Source organism: Rhipicephalus sanguineus, chromosome 2 (assembly GCF_013339695.2).
Source record: "Rhipicephalus sanguineus isolate Rsan-2018 chromosome 2, BIME_Rsan_1.4, whole genome shotgun sequence".
Taxonomy (NCBI): Eukaryota; Metazoa; Arthropoda; class Arachnida; order Ixodida; family Ixodidae; genus Rhipicephalus; species Rhipicephalus sanguineus.
In genome coordinates this window covers 23,720,101-23,737,004 of record NC_051177.1, presented here as the reverse complement: position 1 = coordinate 23,737,004, position 16,904 = coordinate 23,720,101, and the positions used below count along the sequence as shown (strand labels likewise).

The window sequence follows — 16,904 nt, the reverse complement described above, 5'->3', positions numbered from 1 at the left end:
AATAATAATAATAATAATAATAATAATAATAATAATAAAGTCACAGTTTCACCGCAAGGGCGGAGCAATGAATGCGATAGCAACAAATTGTAGTGTTATACTAAGTGAGGCTGGCAGCTAACTGTTCTCTATCCGATCTCGCGTAACTACAAAACGCTCGTGTAAGAGACTATGGCCGCTCCTGGGAGAGATGCTCTCAGACGTCACTTCGCGTTCAGAGCGCAGCACATAGAAGGGTATACGAGCCACCCCCTGTGATGGCTGTCGAGATAGCGCGCGCGCCAGCGATCGCGACCGTGCCCTTACATTCAAAGTTCAATGTTGTTGCCCGCGCGACAACCCCCCCCCCCCTCCGAGCGAATGCACCCTCCGAGCGACGGAGGGTACATGAGTCTTTTCATGTTCGTTAAAGAAAGGTGTGGCGTTTCCTGTCTGCTTCGACGGCAGGCCTCCCGAACGGGGTGATGCTATATCGCATGCACCCTCCGACCGACGGAAATGGGCCGGCTCGTTTGATCTCTGCTTCGGTCGCGTTCGTCACCCCCGCTCGCGCGCTTTTACCCGCCGTAGAACATACGATGCGCGGGGGGATCTTATCAATTTGGACTTGATACGGGAGGGACATGACGGCGACGGCAAAAACCCGTCGAGACTGTCCCTATAACTGCTATCGCAATAATAATAATGATGATGATAACAATAATGATCTTACCTGCAGGCTCCTCTGCGCGTCGAGTATCCTGAGCGGTGCCTCGTCTCCCGAACGACCCGACGCAGGATCACGTGGGCCGCGGCCTTCGCTGCCGCTGCCCGTACCTCCGCCGCCGCCTGCCCCGCCAGAGCTGGGGCCGCCTCCTGCGGAGCCCGTGGCGTGCGCCGAGGTCGCAGGCTGCGATGGCTGGTGCTGGCAGAACAGACCCTCGAGGTGCGCGAAGTCAAGCGGGGATTCTCCTCCGGTGTGGCTCTCTGCGATGCGCCGCCACAGGCTCTTACGGCCGCCGGCAAGTACCTGGACGCGAAAGTCGGAAAGCAGGGACCTGTACACTTGCCTTCCGATGACATACATACACCATCACCAACATCATCATCATCATCATCATTATTATTATCAGCAGCAGCAGCCTGACACGCGTGTTTGCACTTAGACATTAGTGAAGCGACACTTGGGTAAAGAAAGAAGACGAGGTAGACCCTAACTACAGCTTTATATGCTTAAAAACACGACACTGTTAATGCATTTAAAATACTAAGGCGAGAGCCTTAGATGCCTCATCAAACGCGAAAATTGACTGTCATCGTCGGCGTCAACACAAGTGAAGCAAAAATATCGTCACGCGAAGGCGTCACCATATAAGTCGCCAAAATGTGTGGCGTTGTCATGACGTCACTATGACGTCACATGACGACGTCATCACATGATATTGTCGTTAGGTCAACGTTGGGCCGATCACGGAGGCAGTGCAAAACCAGATGAGGTGGAGAAAGCTTGCAATGCCTCCGATCCTGGAGGCAATGCGAAACCACGTTTGGTGCAGAAAGCTTTCGGAAGGGGGCGGGGGTGTATCAATACATCGACTGAGAAGAAAAAGAAGAAGATGACTATCGCCTTCGAGTAGTCTTACGCGAATGCATAAGGGTCTCCTTGTAAGTTTTGTTCGCCGAGTGAAATGGTATTTTGTATCGAAGGAAAAGGGCACAATCGGGTAGGATGGAGGAAGTAGAGAAATAGGAATACAGAAAAAAGGGAGACGAGGTTTAGTTGCTCATGGAAATGGAACAGGGCAGAAAACAATTTGATATGAATGTAAGCAAGTTGCGTGACTACAAGTGCACAGATATTTAAGCCGACCAGTTTATCGCAGCGCGCGAGAATTCATTTTAACACATCTGTAATACAATACTACGGAACGTGTGAGCGCGGTCGGCGTCAATCGCGATGCTAATGTCTCCATAAGTACACACACGTTTATATAATGATCAATAGGTGCAGCAAAAGGTCTGCTTCAAGTATAAACTGTTCTTTTCCCATTTCCTATATTGGAGGAACTTGTTCCTCTTATCGCGTGTTCAATATTCAAATACTCGTCGATGCTGTAGTTATCAAAGTTGAACTGCTGAGACGCACCTTTTGCGCGGGTATCTTGTTCCAATTAAGCGTGCGCATCTTGGTGCCCGGCTGCGGCCACGACTGCACCAGGCACGGCGCCGGCTCCGACGGTTGAGGCGCCGACGGCAGTGCTGGAGCCATCGGAGGCGGTGGAGCAGTCGGCAGCGGGGGCGGCGGTGGCGGTGGAGGTCCCGACAGGTTGGGACCTGGTGGCGGTGCGAAGTTTACCGGTGGTCCATCCGTTGGTGCCTACCATCATAAGTGGCCAGGGAACAAATAAACTTTATTTGGACCATGATGCATGCAGAAAAACGAAAACACCTCACAGAAAGAAACCCCTCTGCTCAAGAATTGCCAGGTAGGCTTTTTATATAGACTATATGCTTTATCGAATATGTTGTGCGTTCTCACATACAATATGCTAGTTTTAATATTGTATGAACCTTCCTGTTAGGGCATTTAAACCTATGCTATATTATTTGTCTGTGTTCTGGCGAATATTTTTTTGTGTGATGTTCTGCCTTCCTTGCTCGTATGTTTGTTTTAAGCTGAACAAAATTTCCATGCTACGCTTTGTTTGCCTGAGAAGCAGCCAATCTCTCATGAGCAACATTTATTTTTTTTAAAGAATATTACCGCGTAAACGGCAAAGAACGGGAAGTAGTTATATATGCAAATAAATGCATTACATAGGACAGAAATTCAGAAGTAACAAAAGCATAAACTCATAGCCAACAACAGACGCTTAAAGAGCACCTGTTACATTTGAGGGTGAGAAAGTCAATGATTTCTAAATCTAAAAGAGCTGTGCCTAGCGGCTCGTCCTTAGTATGCTATTACAGAAGAGTTGTGATCTGTGTCACGATCGTTGGTAGATTTTCTTATACTTTACGTGGACGAGGGAGGTATAGGAACAGTAGCACATGCTCTTAAAAATATTTCACAGCTTCCTGAGATCCAGCTTCGTGACGTTTGAGAAGTGAGTGGAGAGATTCGCATCATTAGGTGAAATCATCGCAACCACTAGAGGAGAGCGACGTTCAACTGTCCAGCGTGTGGTCCTTGCCTTGTTCTCTGCGGGCGCTGGCTCGTGGCAACGGCAGCTGCAGCATCTCCTGTTGTTGCCGCCACCGCTGTCACCGGGCGATGCGGAAGCGGTGACAGTGGTCGGGGTGCTGGTCTGCGTGACAGCAGGCGTTGTCGTGGGGACTGCCTTCGCGGTAACGGCAGTCGCGGTTGCGGGTCCCGTACCACATCGGTCCAGGGCCTCTAGGCTGGTCTGGCTGTGCTTGGTTTGTCGGACGGGCGTGTCCCAGGCGTCGTCGGCGAGAAGACGCTGCAGGGCGCGCAGCAGGTACGCCTCGCGCTTACCGCTGCCGGATGCCCTCGTCGAAAGCGCCGTCCAGGCCTGCTGCAACGTCTCCGGAGGACCCGACGCACCCGAAGGCCATCCGCTCTCTTCGGGAGGAGGGGACGTCAGGCCTGCGGGAACCTGAAGAAGGAGTACCGATATGTTGTAGAACCACTCCCTTTCTCTCTTTTATTTATGTATTTATTCATTTCCGTTTGTACAGAATTGACTGGTTTCGCCACAAAGAACTTCTGCTTTCTTGTTCATGTTTTTATATATTTATTTTCCTGCTGTGCTACAAGTTCTTGCTTGTATTACCTGAACTGATGTTGAGTTTTGTAAGAAGATGATTACTATTGTTATTCTTTTCGTTACCAAGTTTTCTAGATGAAGAACATCTGAAATGCGGTCTAATTGGTACAGACACATTGTGATGCCTTACTGTCATGGTAAGACATGAGCAAATCCCTTTCTGTACGTGTGTGCGTGCGTATGTGAATGTTGTGTGTGTATTTGTGTGCTTGTCTGCGTGTCTTCTGCTTGGTACCTAAGGCATAAAAAAGAGTATGCAGGCGGATATTTATGTTGTTCTCGTGGGTCTTTATGGACTAAAGAACTATCTGCTTTAGGATTTATGCCGTTTTACACTTCTCGCTTACGTATCTTACATGACGTTATTGCTATATACGCGTCGCTGTCGCGACTTGAGTCTCCATGAAGCTCTTTTTCTTTTTACCGACTGTTAGCTGAGGTAGCCAGCCAAGATGCACATGTTGAAGGAACTGCAATTTACCCTCACTATTTGCTTTTATCGTTACATCTTGCGATCTTGTGTACATGCGCAGTTATACCTATAGATGACCCTGTAGTTCAAGGGCTTCAAACAAACGGCCCGCATGGGATCTGCCGTGCTCTGCTTAGCAGATTTGTCATGCGACTCACGATACCCTTCTGAACGTTCCGATACCCCCATGCGTTGTCGCGTTGTCTAGATTCGTTTCCATTGCCCCTATCCCTGGATATATCACGACACAGCGGCAGCGCGACGGTGCTTGATACGAGGCACGTTCGTATACCCACGTAGATGTCTGTCTGCCTGAATAAATATTGTGTCTCGAAATGAGCCAGGCATATATTTTGCGGAGCCAGGCCGAAACTTAAATGAGGAGTCACCATCGCTCTCTCGGATGACTGTCATCTTGTCCGAACGCCGTTTTGTGCACTTAGTATGTGGTTTTATTTCCGTTAAGCGTACGCAGAACTGCGTAAAGCAAGCTTCGAATTCTCATGGCGACTATCGAGATGTTGGATACCGCCTTATAGGAAGCGAGCAATCTCGGGCGCAGAAAACGAATCTTGAAATGAAGTCATTGTGAGCACGTTTCTACGATGCTTAGAGCCATAAGATGACGATGTGAGTTACGACGCTTACTTCTCGCAATCTTACATATCGCTCACAGAAATTGTCTGCCGCATGAAATGTTTGCGAACCGCGATACCTCGCAGAGAAATCGTTCAGCCACATACGTGCGGCAATTGTGTGTCTTTCGGTTCAACTGCTAAGAATTACACGTTTCAATCGTAAATGTAATCATTCATTGCGTACTGCGTGACGTGAGGGACGAGATTTGTTACAACAATTATTTTGTTACGGGAAGAGCGGAATGTAAAGCGGATTTAGACTGAACATAAGCCCAGGACACGTACGAGTATCAGCAGCCCCTATGATACCATGCGCGTAATTCCGCAATTGTTATGCTTACATCTGTGAATTCATTCCTTAGTCATGCATGTCTACCATCACAAGTGCTCCAGAGAAGCAACTGTTTGTACGTTCAGTACTTATGTGAGCGCTGTTCAAGCTGCTATATAGTTATGGGGATCGTCACAAGCTTGACAACTTTAATACGATGCTCATTTCCTTGTAATGAAGAAAACTAAACATTATGCAGTTTTAATTGAACTAAACTCTGTGGAAAGAGAGAAAGTTGCGGTTATTACATTAGATTGCATGGCTTACGCTTCAGACAACGTCAGAATACAGGGGTAGGGTGAACGTTTTATTACCCGAAAAATCCGTAGGTACAAAAGAAAATTGCAACAATCACGATGCACACAACGGGCAATAATTTCATTTATGGCTGTTGGCATCGATAAGTTAACCGCCAAAATTAGAGTTTCTTCAATGACGGACTAGCTAGGAGTGCCTAAGCATAATGCCGATTTTTTTTTTTTGTCCTAAACTGGTTAACCTCCCTGCCTTTCCTTCTCTGCAATTCCTTCCCTCATTTTCTGGATTTTTGTATTATTTTTACTTTATATTATTTATGTATTTATTTGTTTATTTATTTCTTCGTTATTTTGTTACGTTTTTGTTTACTTTCCAGTGATACTCTTCCTTCGTTTCTACCACGATTTTCGCTCATGATAATGCTTCTAATGCTTAGTCATCAAAACATATGACCATTCGTAATGGCTCTGCGTTCGTAACACGGCCGAAGTGACGTCTCTCCAGCCTGCTTCGTTTCACCCGATACGGTGAAGCAGGCGTCTCACCTTGGACCCTCTGGCCCTGAGCTCGGCGCGCAGCCTGGCCCTGTCGCGTCCGCTGAGCGCCTTGTTGGCGAGCGCCAGCAGAGGCGGCACCTCGTCGTCGGTGCCTCGCGATATGGCCAGCGCCAGGGCGGCCAGCCGGGTGCGCTGGGCGCGCAGCGTGGCCAGCTGGTCGAGAGTGGACAGCGCCCGTCGGGTGCCCTCGCCGCCGCGGACGCACAGCGCCACTAGCAGCTCCCACACCTGGCGACGCAGGTCGCTGTTGCCCGACGCGGCCGCTGCGATACACAGTAGGTCGTTGCTCGATTAGAGTCTAAAAGGCAAACACTGAGCTAAGATAAACACCAATTATCGCGAGCACTTATACATTTAAGTTTTCTTTCATTCCTGCAGCGAGGTAGCTCCGACCGGTCGGTCGGGACTTTTCGTGACGTCCTGAGTATACCTCACTGAAAAAAAAGTGGGCTGATACCAATTCCGAAGCAATGCCGGTGGAGGTGAACAACGCCTCGAGCACTCCGACATCAATCAATCAATCAATCAATCAATCAATCAATCAATCAATCAATCAATCAATCAATCAATCAATCAATCAATCAATCAATCAATCAATCAATCAATTATCTATATAACGTTCCCAGGAACAAGTGTAAGGTCTATGCGCTGGCGGACTAAAAAAAATAAAACGATAAAAATAAACAATGCAACAAAGACAGTCTTCAGAAATAATAATAATTATTATTATTTTCTAGGATTTTAGTTTTATGCGCCTAAGACACGATATGACTATGAGGCACGCCGTATTTGGAAACTACGGATTAATTTCGACCGCCTGGGGTTCTTTACTGCGCGCCTAAACCAATTAAAGTACGTCGGTGTTCATGCATTTCGCCCCCATCGGAATGCGGCGCCGTGGTCGCTGGTCGAACTCGCTGGTTCTCGAGCTTATAAGCGCAACACCTTACCTGCTGAGCTACCACGTCGGGTATACTGCTAACTCTTAATGCAGTGTCCCTAAAACTATAGGCTAAAACTGTCGAAGAAATCTTATGCAATGCAGCTTTTTTTAACACTTTGATACAAGCTATAACATGCGTAAACGTCAATGTGTCTAGTAATGCGGAATGAATAATGAATTTACCGGCAGCGTGTAGAGATTTTCTTTACTGCAGAACACCTAAAATTATGCGTTTACCTTCAGAGTGTGCGGCTGTCAACATACCACGATTGAAAAGGAATCTGATTTCGATAAGTGAACAGGTCCAACAATACTCCTGCAAGCATTCCAGTTCTCGCCAACCGGGAAACTAAAATGAAATTCTCGGCACGCGCCTCTCCGCACGCGTAATTGGCATGATAAACTGTACGTGATTTTTACGCAGACCAAATACTACGCTTTCGCCCAGAGCTATATCTGAAAGCTTCACACAGTACAGTACCTATGAAAAACGAAACCGGTTCGTTCAGAATCAGCCCAGCCGCTTCGATATTTACGCCTTTCTGAAGTCAATCTGTCTCACAGTTTACCTGTTGCGTTGTAAATCTCATCATAACATTGCTTGTAAACGTCTACCAGTCGAACGTATTTCGTCAAATTGCAAAACCCGAAACGTTATGAACTTAAGACCTATTCAAATCGATTTTGCATAGAAAACTTTTAAAAAACTTAAAAAAAGACGCAATATGCGGCCTGTGGGCCCACTGTGGGGCACAGGTGCAAGGTGAAGACCACCGATATGCATGCACCGCATTCGGACGGAGATTTAACTAAGTGCCACTGAATGAACGATCTGTATATCTCGCAATATTACACATATAGGAACATTCGATGAGGTAACGAAGAAGCACGTTCTATACAAATACCTGCATTTCGTACACTTGTCGCGACACCGGCATAATAGCCTCGCAATGAGAGAGCCAACTGTTTACAGTAGCGTTCGCCAAAATTCGCAAACACTCACCTATTCCTGAGATACAGCTATAGCCGATCGCAAGGCGCTTCCAGCGGAGAGACAGCTTGAAGAGCGCAGTCACAACTGCGTGATTTCGACATATCCCGGCACCTGATACAAAACTTGGTGGAAGTGCGATCGCGGCTGCGATCATCTGGGGCTTTCCGAGTGGATTCGCGGTTAACGCATGAATATGCAGTACAGCAACGTGACGCCACTCGTTCGTATGGCGCATAGTATAGAGGACCACACGGGGCGTTATAACATCTCGAAGCTGACCTTGAACACACGACGAGCTCCTGTCAAGATTCATGTCGTGCGCAGCCATGCGCGTCGAACCGACTGGGTGGGCTTCACGAGAAGAGAAAAAGAAACTAAGGCAATGAAATGTTAAGCTTGGCACTTTCAAGTACAGAAAGTTACTTCCGAGGGAAAAAAAATGATATTATTGGAAAGAGATACGTATATGTTTATGAACGTTAAAGGTACACCGCAGTAAAAGGGGAAAATAAGGTTAGTTAAACACAATCAAGCATACTGCAGGTTGGTTCAACCTTTCTATCGATCATTTCGAAGTGAGACTCTGTGAAGCAAACAGGCTTCTTGGAAAAACGGGGGCACTTCTGTAGGTTCATCCTGGTCGTCAGCAATTTACGTCAACGCCATTACGGGGTACTAAGTGGCGCGAATTAATGGTTAAAGTATAGTCTCCTGCTCATCCTATCTTTTTGTTATCCTAAGTCAGAACAACATGAAACCTTTACTAAATTTAAGCTGTGGTGTCGAGGCTCATGAAGGTTCATTTTTGTTAAGAAAGCCTGGTTTGAGATTAGAAAAATGTAATTACGCGGGTCTAGTTCAGTTACACGCTGCGTGATGCCCGCCGGCACGAGAGTTGCACTTTCTCTGTAAATGTCGTTGGTGGTTGAGTACTTGCGGAGTTGCTAATCACCCTAGTCTGTTGCCATTTGAAACGCTGATTCTTGCTGATGTCTTAATTGACCACAGCAGTTCAATGCATCAGAAAAAATCTGCCCTGACGTTCCTATTGACAGGAGCTTGTATCCAGAGAAAGCTGTGGCGTTAAAACTCTTCAAAAGAAAAAAAAATTGAGAAGAATGCTTTGCTGGGCAAGTTGGAATACCATTCTCTATGCGAGCAGCGCGAAAGAATACTAAATGCAGTGAAAGACAACTTCAAGACAATTAGATAATTGTTGCTACTCCTGATAGTGGACATATTAACGAAGGCGACCAGCCAATAGCAAAGAGCACCTATAAGAACTAAGAGGTTTGTGAAGACGACCACAGGTCTTGATGCTGTGATTGCGTTTGCTCCTCGTAGAATGTTATTGGTAAATTCTTCCCTTCTGTTCAGCTAAGACGCATGTATGGTTAAGTCGCTCAAAACAGTTATTCCGTCGCTCCTCATATAGCGTGACAGGTAAAATGGGAAGAAACGATCTTGATGAATGAGTCTCCATGCCCAAGCTTAAAGATCGACATGGCAGTTCCACGGACCTTGCGTACCGGTGCCGAGCAAAGAGGTCACAGAAGCCTCATCCACTACACAAACAAGGTGTACAGTCATGAGCAATATGATCGGGAACACTGAAATCACCTTTCAAAGATCATAGCGGCTAAACGCACTTGGCAAGCGCAAATGTGTTCACAACACGAAGTGTTCAAGTGGAAAGGTATCTCTTGCAGTTCAGTACGTCACATTCATATCAGTACATTACAAGTAATCATCGATTAAACATGAATTCGGTGTTTCCTCTCACATTGCTCACGAATGCACCTTTTCCTCTCAATCAATGGTGTCCGGATAAGCGAGAACGATCGCTTGAGGCGTTTCAACTGCGTCGCGAGGCAGTGCGCGCGTTCCCTCACCGGTGGCCAACGTGCGGGTGTACTCCGGGTGCTCCACCACGTAGTCGAGCCCGATGCGGAGCTCCATCGCGGCGTCGTCGTCGTCGTTCCCGTATCCAGGCGTCCAGTCGTTCGAGCAGTTTCGTGAGGTACTCGCCGCCGCGGGGTGTCCGCTGCGGCGACACACCGCGCCCACCACCGCAAAACGGTCGCCCACGACCGCTCGAAAGCTCCCGCTCACACCGTTGCGCCAAGGCCGCCGCGGGACGCGTCACCGGGGCCTCCGCATATATGGACGCAACAGCCGCCGTTGCTGTACGCCGGCGCCGACGACCATGCCAGCGGAGCCGCGCCGCCGCCAGGAAGAAAACCCACCGTCGACCTGTGCCCGTGGATACAAACGCGTATAATCCTGCCCCCCTCGCGTACAAGCGGCCGTGTACGTGAAGGGAGCGGAAGGGCGACAAGATTTGGATGCGTGCGAGCCTGCCCGGTCGCCCTTACCCGGTCGCTCGACTTCCTCTTCGATTGCGCTATGCACAACGTTGCGACCCTCGGCGGAAGGGCTGCTCGTCGTAATTACCCCCTTAGCGCGAGCAATTAGCAGTCGATGCCAATGTCGGCGAATTAAGAGCCGTGTACTCGGTGTATCGCGCATGATTCGCGGGCGAAAGGGAAGAAACATACAAGTCGCGCACGTAACGGTGAAGTGAGCCGGCAATAATAATGCGAGCGAAGGTTGCGGTGGAGGGTGTACAGGGTCGTGACGACCGACAATGGCTGGAGAGAAATGGCGTTCTGACCTTCTTCTGAACGCTCATACGAATCTCCGTTTTGATCTTGAAAGTGAATCAATATTCCCGTGTAAATTGACAGCCGCAGTCTGGTGTCCACTGTCTTGCCCATGCAGCTGGCAAACAGACATGTGAGCCATGCACAGTTTATGGAAGCGACGGCCATCAAATGTTCAAATGTATCCAGAAAATGAGGAAACGGTGAACAAAAACTGTGCACTACACTCGATCGACTCGCAAACACAACAGTTTTGTCACAAAATTGATATGTATGCAATACATATCGGCTGCGCCGCTACTATACCACTGAGACCGCGTGACCTTCACACAACAAAATGACCGTCTTTTCATGCTCGTATGTGCACTTCCCTGACTTGTGTAGTAAATGAAATTCAGCTGACCATATGCATTTAGAAGCGCAAAATAGCACCGCACTTTCAGACTGCACAGGACGTCCGTTCAACTGAGCAGCTTGTAAATCGTAATGTTGCTTCGGTTACGAGGTTCACATACTGAAGATAAAGAACCGCACGTCGTCACTCGTACGTATAGGTAGTGTTGTGTACAGTTAATGGGCCAACTGTGAAAGCACATCATTGCAAGTCGCTTTGAAAGGATGCAACGAGGATAAGTTTGGCTCCTTCTGAATTCCTGCAATGCACATCCGTTTACAGCTATATGCATTACGGAGGAACACTTGTCTCTGCGCAGCATCCGCAGCTGCAATCACTTAGGACTGTGCCTAATTGCGTCGGTCTCCCTCCCGACATTCCAGTGAAACTTGTTGTTCACCATGCAAAAAGATATATTCGACGTAAATGCTCCAATCGAACACTAACCCAGCAGCAAAGGCTCTTTATCGCATACGAAATATTGGAGATTCGCACACCCGGTTTCCTTCGTGGTTTTTACTGCGCGTGCATGTATATAGTGACCATGTCGTGGTATTTCCCACACTCAGAAGTCAGTGCAAATACTACATCCGCCACTTGAACCTTATTCTGTCCACACAGTCGCGTTAATTTTATTACAATATCGAAGACTTTGTTAGTATATAAATAAATATATAGGTGATAAATAAATAAATAAATAAATAAATAAATAAATAAATAAATAAATAAATAAATAAATAAATAAATAAATAAATAGATAAATAAATAAATAAATAAATAAATAAATAAATAAATAAATAAATACGAAAAAGAAACCTTGGTCTAAACAATACAATATATTACAGCGAAAATAGGTGGCCAGAGAGAAAGTGCAAACGCCTGGCGAGTCACGTCAGCAGCGTAGCCAGTAGTACATCTATACCTGCGAGTGAGTTCCGCAACGGATCAAATTTTACGCTTCTGCCCATGCGGCACAGGACACACGGCTCGGAAGGAAGGGCGCCCATCTGCATATAGGGTAAAACAACATCAGCATGTATGACGCACTTCCATCAGGCGGCGTGGTTTCAATAAAACGCGCAGTTCAGTGACCTGTCTGACAGGAGGTCATGGTATTAGCCCCCAGTGATTTAAATAAGTTTTCCATATTGAGGCGGAGTCTTTATTGGAGTTTCTTTTTTCATTCAAACGCAGCAGAAATGATCGGGCCCCTTCGTTTTAATCGCTCACTTCGTTGTCTCGACAACGGAGCCTTTGGACTTCGCTATCCTGACGGTTATCCCGGCGTAGTGCTGCTTGCGAGTCATTCAGCTCTACCGTGAGCGTCCCAAGGGATCCCCGCCGACCTCCTCTAAGCATCGTAACCGACCTCAGGACCGATTACCCTCTTCTGCGAGTAATAAAGTTTTAATCAATCAATCAATCAATCAATCAATCAATCAATCAATCAATCAATCAATCAATCAATCAATCAATCAATCAATCAATCAATCAGCTCTTCCGTCTTGTTGCTTGCTATAAGGTCACAAATTCATCATTCACCGTCATTTGTTTCTTTTTTGCTAACTGCAATGCTCAGTATCTGGCCAGAATATTATGGTTAGGGCACGCCTTAGTAGAAAGCAGCGCTATGCCGTAGGTCACTTCTAGCCAGTGACTAGAACTAGAACTAGAACTAGCATACTCCCCCCCCCCCACCCCACCCTCCCACCCAACACCACCACCACCACCCTTCGAAAATTTTCAATTTTGCATGTGTATATCCACACGTACAAAAGCGGCTGAGGCGCAGCATAGCCTCAGGTGCTCATGCGCCAGAAAAAATCGAATTAACTAACATGCAAGCGCACGCACCAACACACAAAAAGTATGGTTAGCCACCGCCCGCCCCCCATCCCACCGAAAAAAAAATTTTAGCTACGCCCCTATAGGTATGTGGCTCCAGCAGTCGCGTACCAGAATTTTTTTTCGGTGAGGGGGGCGGGGGGTCTGGGGGTTTAGATTCAACCATACTTATGCACAGCCGCTGGATTTTTCCTCCAGGGGCCGTGCGTGCGTTTGTGTACACATGTAACTTTGAAAATTTTCTGGCGAGCCCCCCCCCCCCCCCCTCCGCCACCTAATGGCTACGCCAGTGGGCGTCCTGATTTGCCTTAGTGGCGGGACCATGCAGCGTCTTCCGGTTGCCGCAAGTGTCGCAACCTGATATTCCTGGAAACATCGACATCGGCGCTGCGAGATCACTGAAGCGAATGCGTGGCTCTGCCTGAACGCCCGTTGACGCTGTTTCCAAAGCTGCACTTGTACTGTCCCTATTTTACACGAGGAGGAGATGAGGTTCGACGTCGGCTATGTTGAACCTAAGCCTCCAAAACGGAAGCTTTATTGGAATTTAAACTTGGAAGTTTACTTGTGCATTACTCACTCCTTCTGCGTGGTGATTAATTACACGTGATGGAATTGAGCAGTATTTAATATCTGGGGTTTTACGTCCCAAAGTAATATGATGTCATTATAAGGCACGCTGCAGCGGGGGACTGTAGCGTGATTTCGACCATTTGTCGTTTTGGACCACCTTGCGTTCATTTACGTGCACCTAAGTCTAAATACAACCTTATGAAACCTGACCATGAAACCAAAGAAGGTACGGGGTGCGGGGGGGGGGGGGGGGGGGTAGTTTTTAACTGCAATGTAGTAACTATGATATAAATGGAAAGGAAGTAACGCGGATGGAAAAGCAACTTTGCCGCCGGTAGGGACCGAACCTACAACCTTTGCGTTATACCTCCGCCCCCCCCCCTCCCTCACCCCGAAAAAAATTGTAGTAACGCCTCGGCCTTGAATCCCTGACACATTTCCCTACTCATTCTTTATTTCAAAGGCTACTTTTTTCAAGGTCGTTTTGTCATTTTTCAACTTACCTCAGAACACTATACTTGGGACAAATACGCATGAAAAAATGACTTCAGAAATAGGAAGTGTGATATCAAATTGTATTAATAAATCAAGCTTGATGAATTATTAAGTAACTCATCTAGAGACTTGACGTTAAATACGTATGTCAAGCTTAGTACAGCGCTGCAAAGAATGTGGAAGAAGGGCCAAGGGCAGGGGCTAGACAGAAATTTCTTTTTTTTTTAGGGTGGGGGTGGGGTGGGGGGGGGGGGCACCGCCATGATCTGACGTGGAGGCAGGGCAGGCAGACGTGGTCGAGTGTCATTTTGTATGTGTGCTATGGCAAAAAAAAAAGAAGAAATTTCGGGAGGTGGGGTGCACGGGCCCGGTGTGCCCCCCCCCCCCCCCCCTGGCTACGCCACTGGCCAAGGAAGGGGGCAGAGAGAGAGAGAGAGAGAAAAAATTCGGCAGATCCCACGTACAGTGGGAGTGGATGTTATGCGAAGCATGTTGCGGGTAGGTGACTGTGTCGTAACTTTTTTTACTGAGCGACACGTTACAAAATGACGCTAAATATTTGTATAAATTTTATACGCACACATATATATGTTGAAGAGCCGCATATGTGTTATATAACCAGTTGTTTACGGTTGAGTAACGCTGCAAATGGCAACGTGGGTGTTACCAACACCACAAGGGGTAAGCTGATATGTAGTGCTTATACGTGTCCCGAGAACGCACGCACGTTTCACGAACCCGTGTGCATGTGTGCAAGAAGTTCTTGACAGTTCTTGAACATGGGCATCATCACCATGATCAGTGAGCACCAGCAGCTGGTCATGACTTGTTATAGGATCCGGTCGTGATCGTGGTGACGAGGGGTCCATGTGTAGTGAAGTATGTGGTATAGTAGAGCTGTTGGAATTTGTGGATGCCTCGGTCATTTCGTCGACATATTGTCTGTAGACAGAGCCGGCGACATGTCGGAACCTGAAGCCACCCTTCGTGTTGGTGAAGTATAGGCAGTCGAGGCTGGTAGGCCTGGATAGTGCTACGTAGACCAACATCAGTGGACGGTGTTTGTCGTATTCGTAGACTACCTGGGCGTATGTGGCCTACGTAGGCTAGTCTACAAAGCGGTTGTCAATTAATCTGGCATCATCCTCGGTCAGCATGTGCCCATCGCCCAGCCTCGTAAGAAATGAAGAGGACACTGCGTCGTCCTGGTGGACGAACGGCACTTTACGTTGCGGCGATGTGGATATCATATGTAACTTTCGTTAATGTATTCCTCCGGGGTCGAACAATGCTTCAATATAGCTTGCTGAATCATAGGAATACAAATGTAGTGTTTATTAGACTGCTATAAAAGCGGAGCCAACACTTGAACTACAGACGTTCATCTGATATGACGCCTGTATCGTAGGAGTACACATCGTAGGAGTATCATGTAGTGTTTATTGCTTTCTTGTAAAATTAGATAGCCAGCACCACAAGCACAATTGACGTTGCACCGAGGGTACGCCTGTGTAGGCTGTTTTTCCAAACCAGTTTATAGACCTGGCGTGGCTCAGTGGTAGAATACCTGATTGCAACGCAGAATGCTTGGGTTCGATTCCGGCTGGGATCCTAATTTTCATTTTTTCCATTCGTTGAATCAACGCTGCCGATGTTGGATTTCCTTAACGCTCTAGCATTTAAGTTACCAATGTCTGTTCTCGCCGTTCCTGGGTAGATATAAACTGTCAATCACCTGTGGCGCATACCCGTACAACGCGGCCCGTGGTAAACGGGTATGTGCCACACGTGTCTAGTGGAAAGAGTCTGACGACGTACGCGACAAGATTGTAACGTTATTCATGTCATGACGGCAATCATATTCGTGAAATCATCTTACCCTCCCATGCAAATTTTGGTCTACACCAAGTTAGGGAGGCGATCATGAGAGCACCCAGACGTAAGCGGCTAGATAGATAGATAGATAGATAGATAGATACGTAGATAGAAACGCTCAAAGTGCCAGAGGTTCGCTAAGAAATGCTTCGCATTTAAAATGGCGCCGATGAGTGTCACTGTCAAGAACGTAAAAGCCGGCAACTTCGCCCTGTAACATAACATAACAAAACATAACATAACAAAACATAACATAACAAAGCATAACATAACACAATGTAGCGTTTTCGTGCCTTTAGCATCTTTAGTGTAAATTATTTGTAGCTCAGCCACAGTCATGACGTGTAAATTATTTGTAGCTCAGCCACAGTCATGACGTCAATAAAAAATAAAAAAAATAAAAATATGGCAGCATATCTCACGTGTTGGAGTCTACATGCAGCGAAATTTCGTTTCGCAGAGTATCGATATCGTTCTTGCTCAGCAGACTTATCGCTTGTTCCACTCAGGCCCGTAGCCAGGAATTTTTTTCGGGGGGGGGGCACTTGCTAAAAACCTTGACTTTTTGAGAAAAACACCTATTTTTATTATTTATTTTTGGTAAAAACACATACTTCACCAAAATTTCGGGGGGGGGGGGGAGAGCATTTACCCCCCCCCTCCCTCCCTGGCTACGGGCCTGGTTCCACTACTGATGCTCATTCAGGTTTCGCTCAGAACGCTTGCCCCCTCGAAAATTTTAGTTTGTATGTGCAACATATATGCACGCACACATACATACACAAACGCATATCAGGGGCGTAGCGAGAAATTTTTTCGGGGGGGGGGGGGGTTTAACCATACTTTTTGTATGTTCGTGCGTGCGTTTGTATGTGTGCGTGTATATATACGCAAGCAAAACTGAAAATTTTCGGGGGGGGGTTGAACCCCCCCAACCCCCCCCCCCCTTGGCTACGCCCCTGACGCATATATACAGCTATGTCCGCTTAATCGATTATTAACTTTATCACAAGAGTTTGGTTACTCGTGTTAAAAGTTTTAATCGATGGCCAGCTCTAATTTATTGCTCGGATGCGGAGACAAGGCAGCATCAAGG

At 47.1% G+C, this 16,904-nt stretch overlaps 1 protein-coding gene across 1 annotated transcript in view; it reads right to left on the bottom strand.

Annotated features, from left to right (window-relative positions):
- The window catches only part of LOC119381089 (inverted formin-2), a 183,256-nt gene extending 173,221 nt beyond the window's left edge, over positions 1 to 10,035 (bottom strand). Inside the window, exons 1-5 of the mRNA XM_049412157.1 lie at positions 9,856 to 10,035; positions 6,015 to 6,289; positions 3,174 to 3,599; positions 2,126 to 2,356; positions 713 to 1,009 (exon numbers count right to left, since the gene is read on the bottom strand). Coding sequence (XP_049268114.1) covers positions 713 to 1,009; positions 2,126 to 2,356; positions 3,174 to 3,599; positions 6,015 to 6,289; positions 9,856 to 9,922 — 1,296 coding nt within the window. The 5' untranslated portion in view covers positions 9,923 to 10,035. The remainder of the gene's footprint in view (positions 1 to 712; positions 1,010 to 2,125; positions 2,357 to 3,173; positions 3,600 to 6,014; positions 6,290 to 9,855) is intronic.
- Positions 10,036 to 16,904: the final 6,869 nt, after the last annotated feature.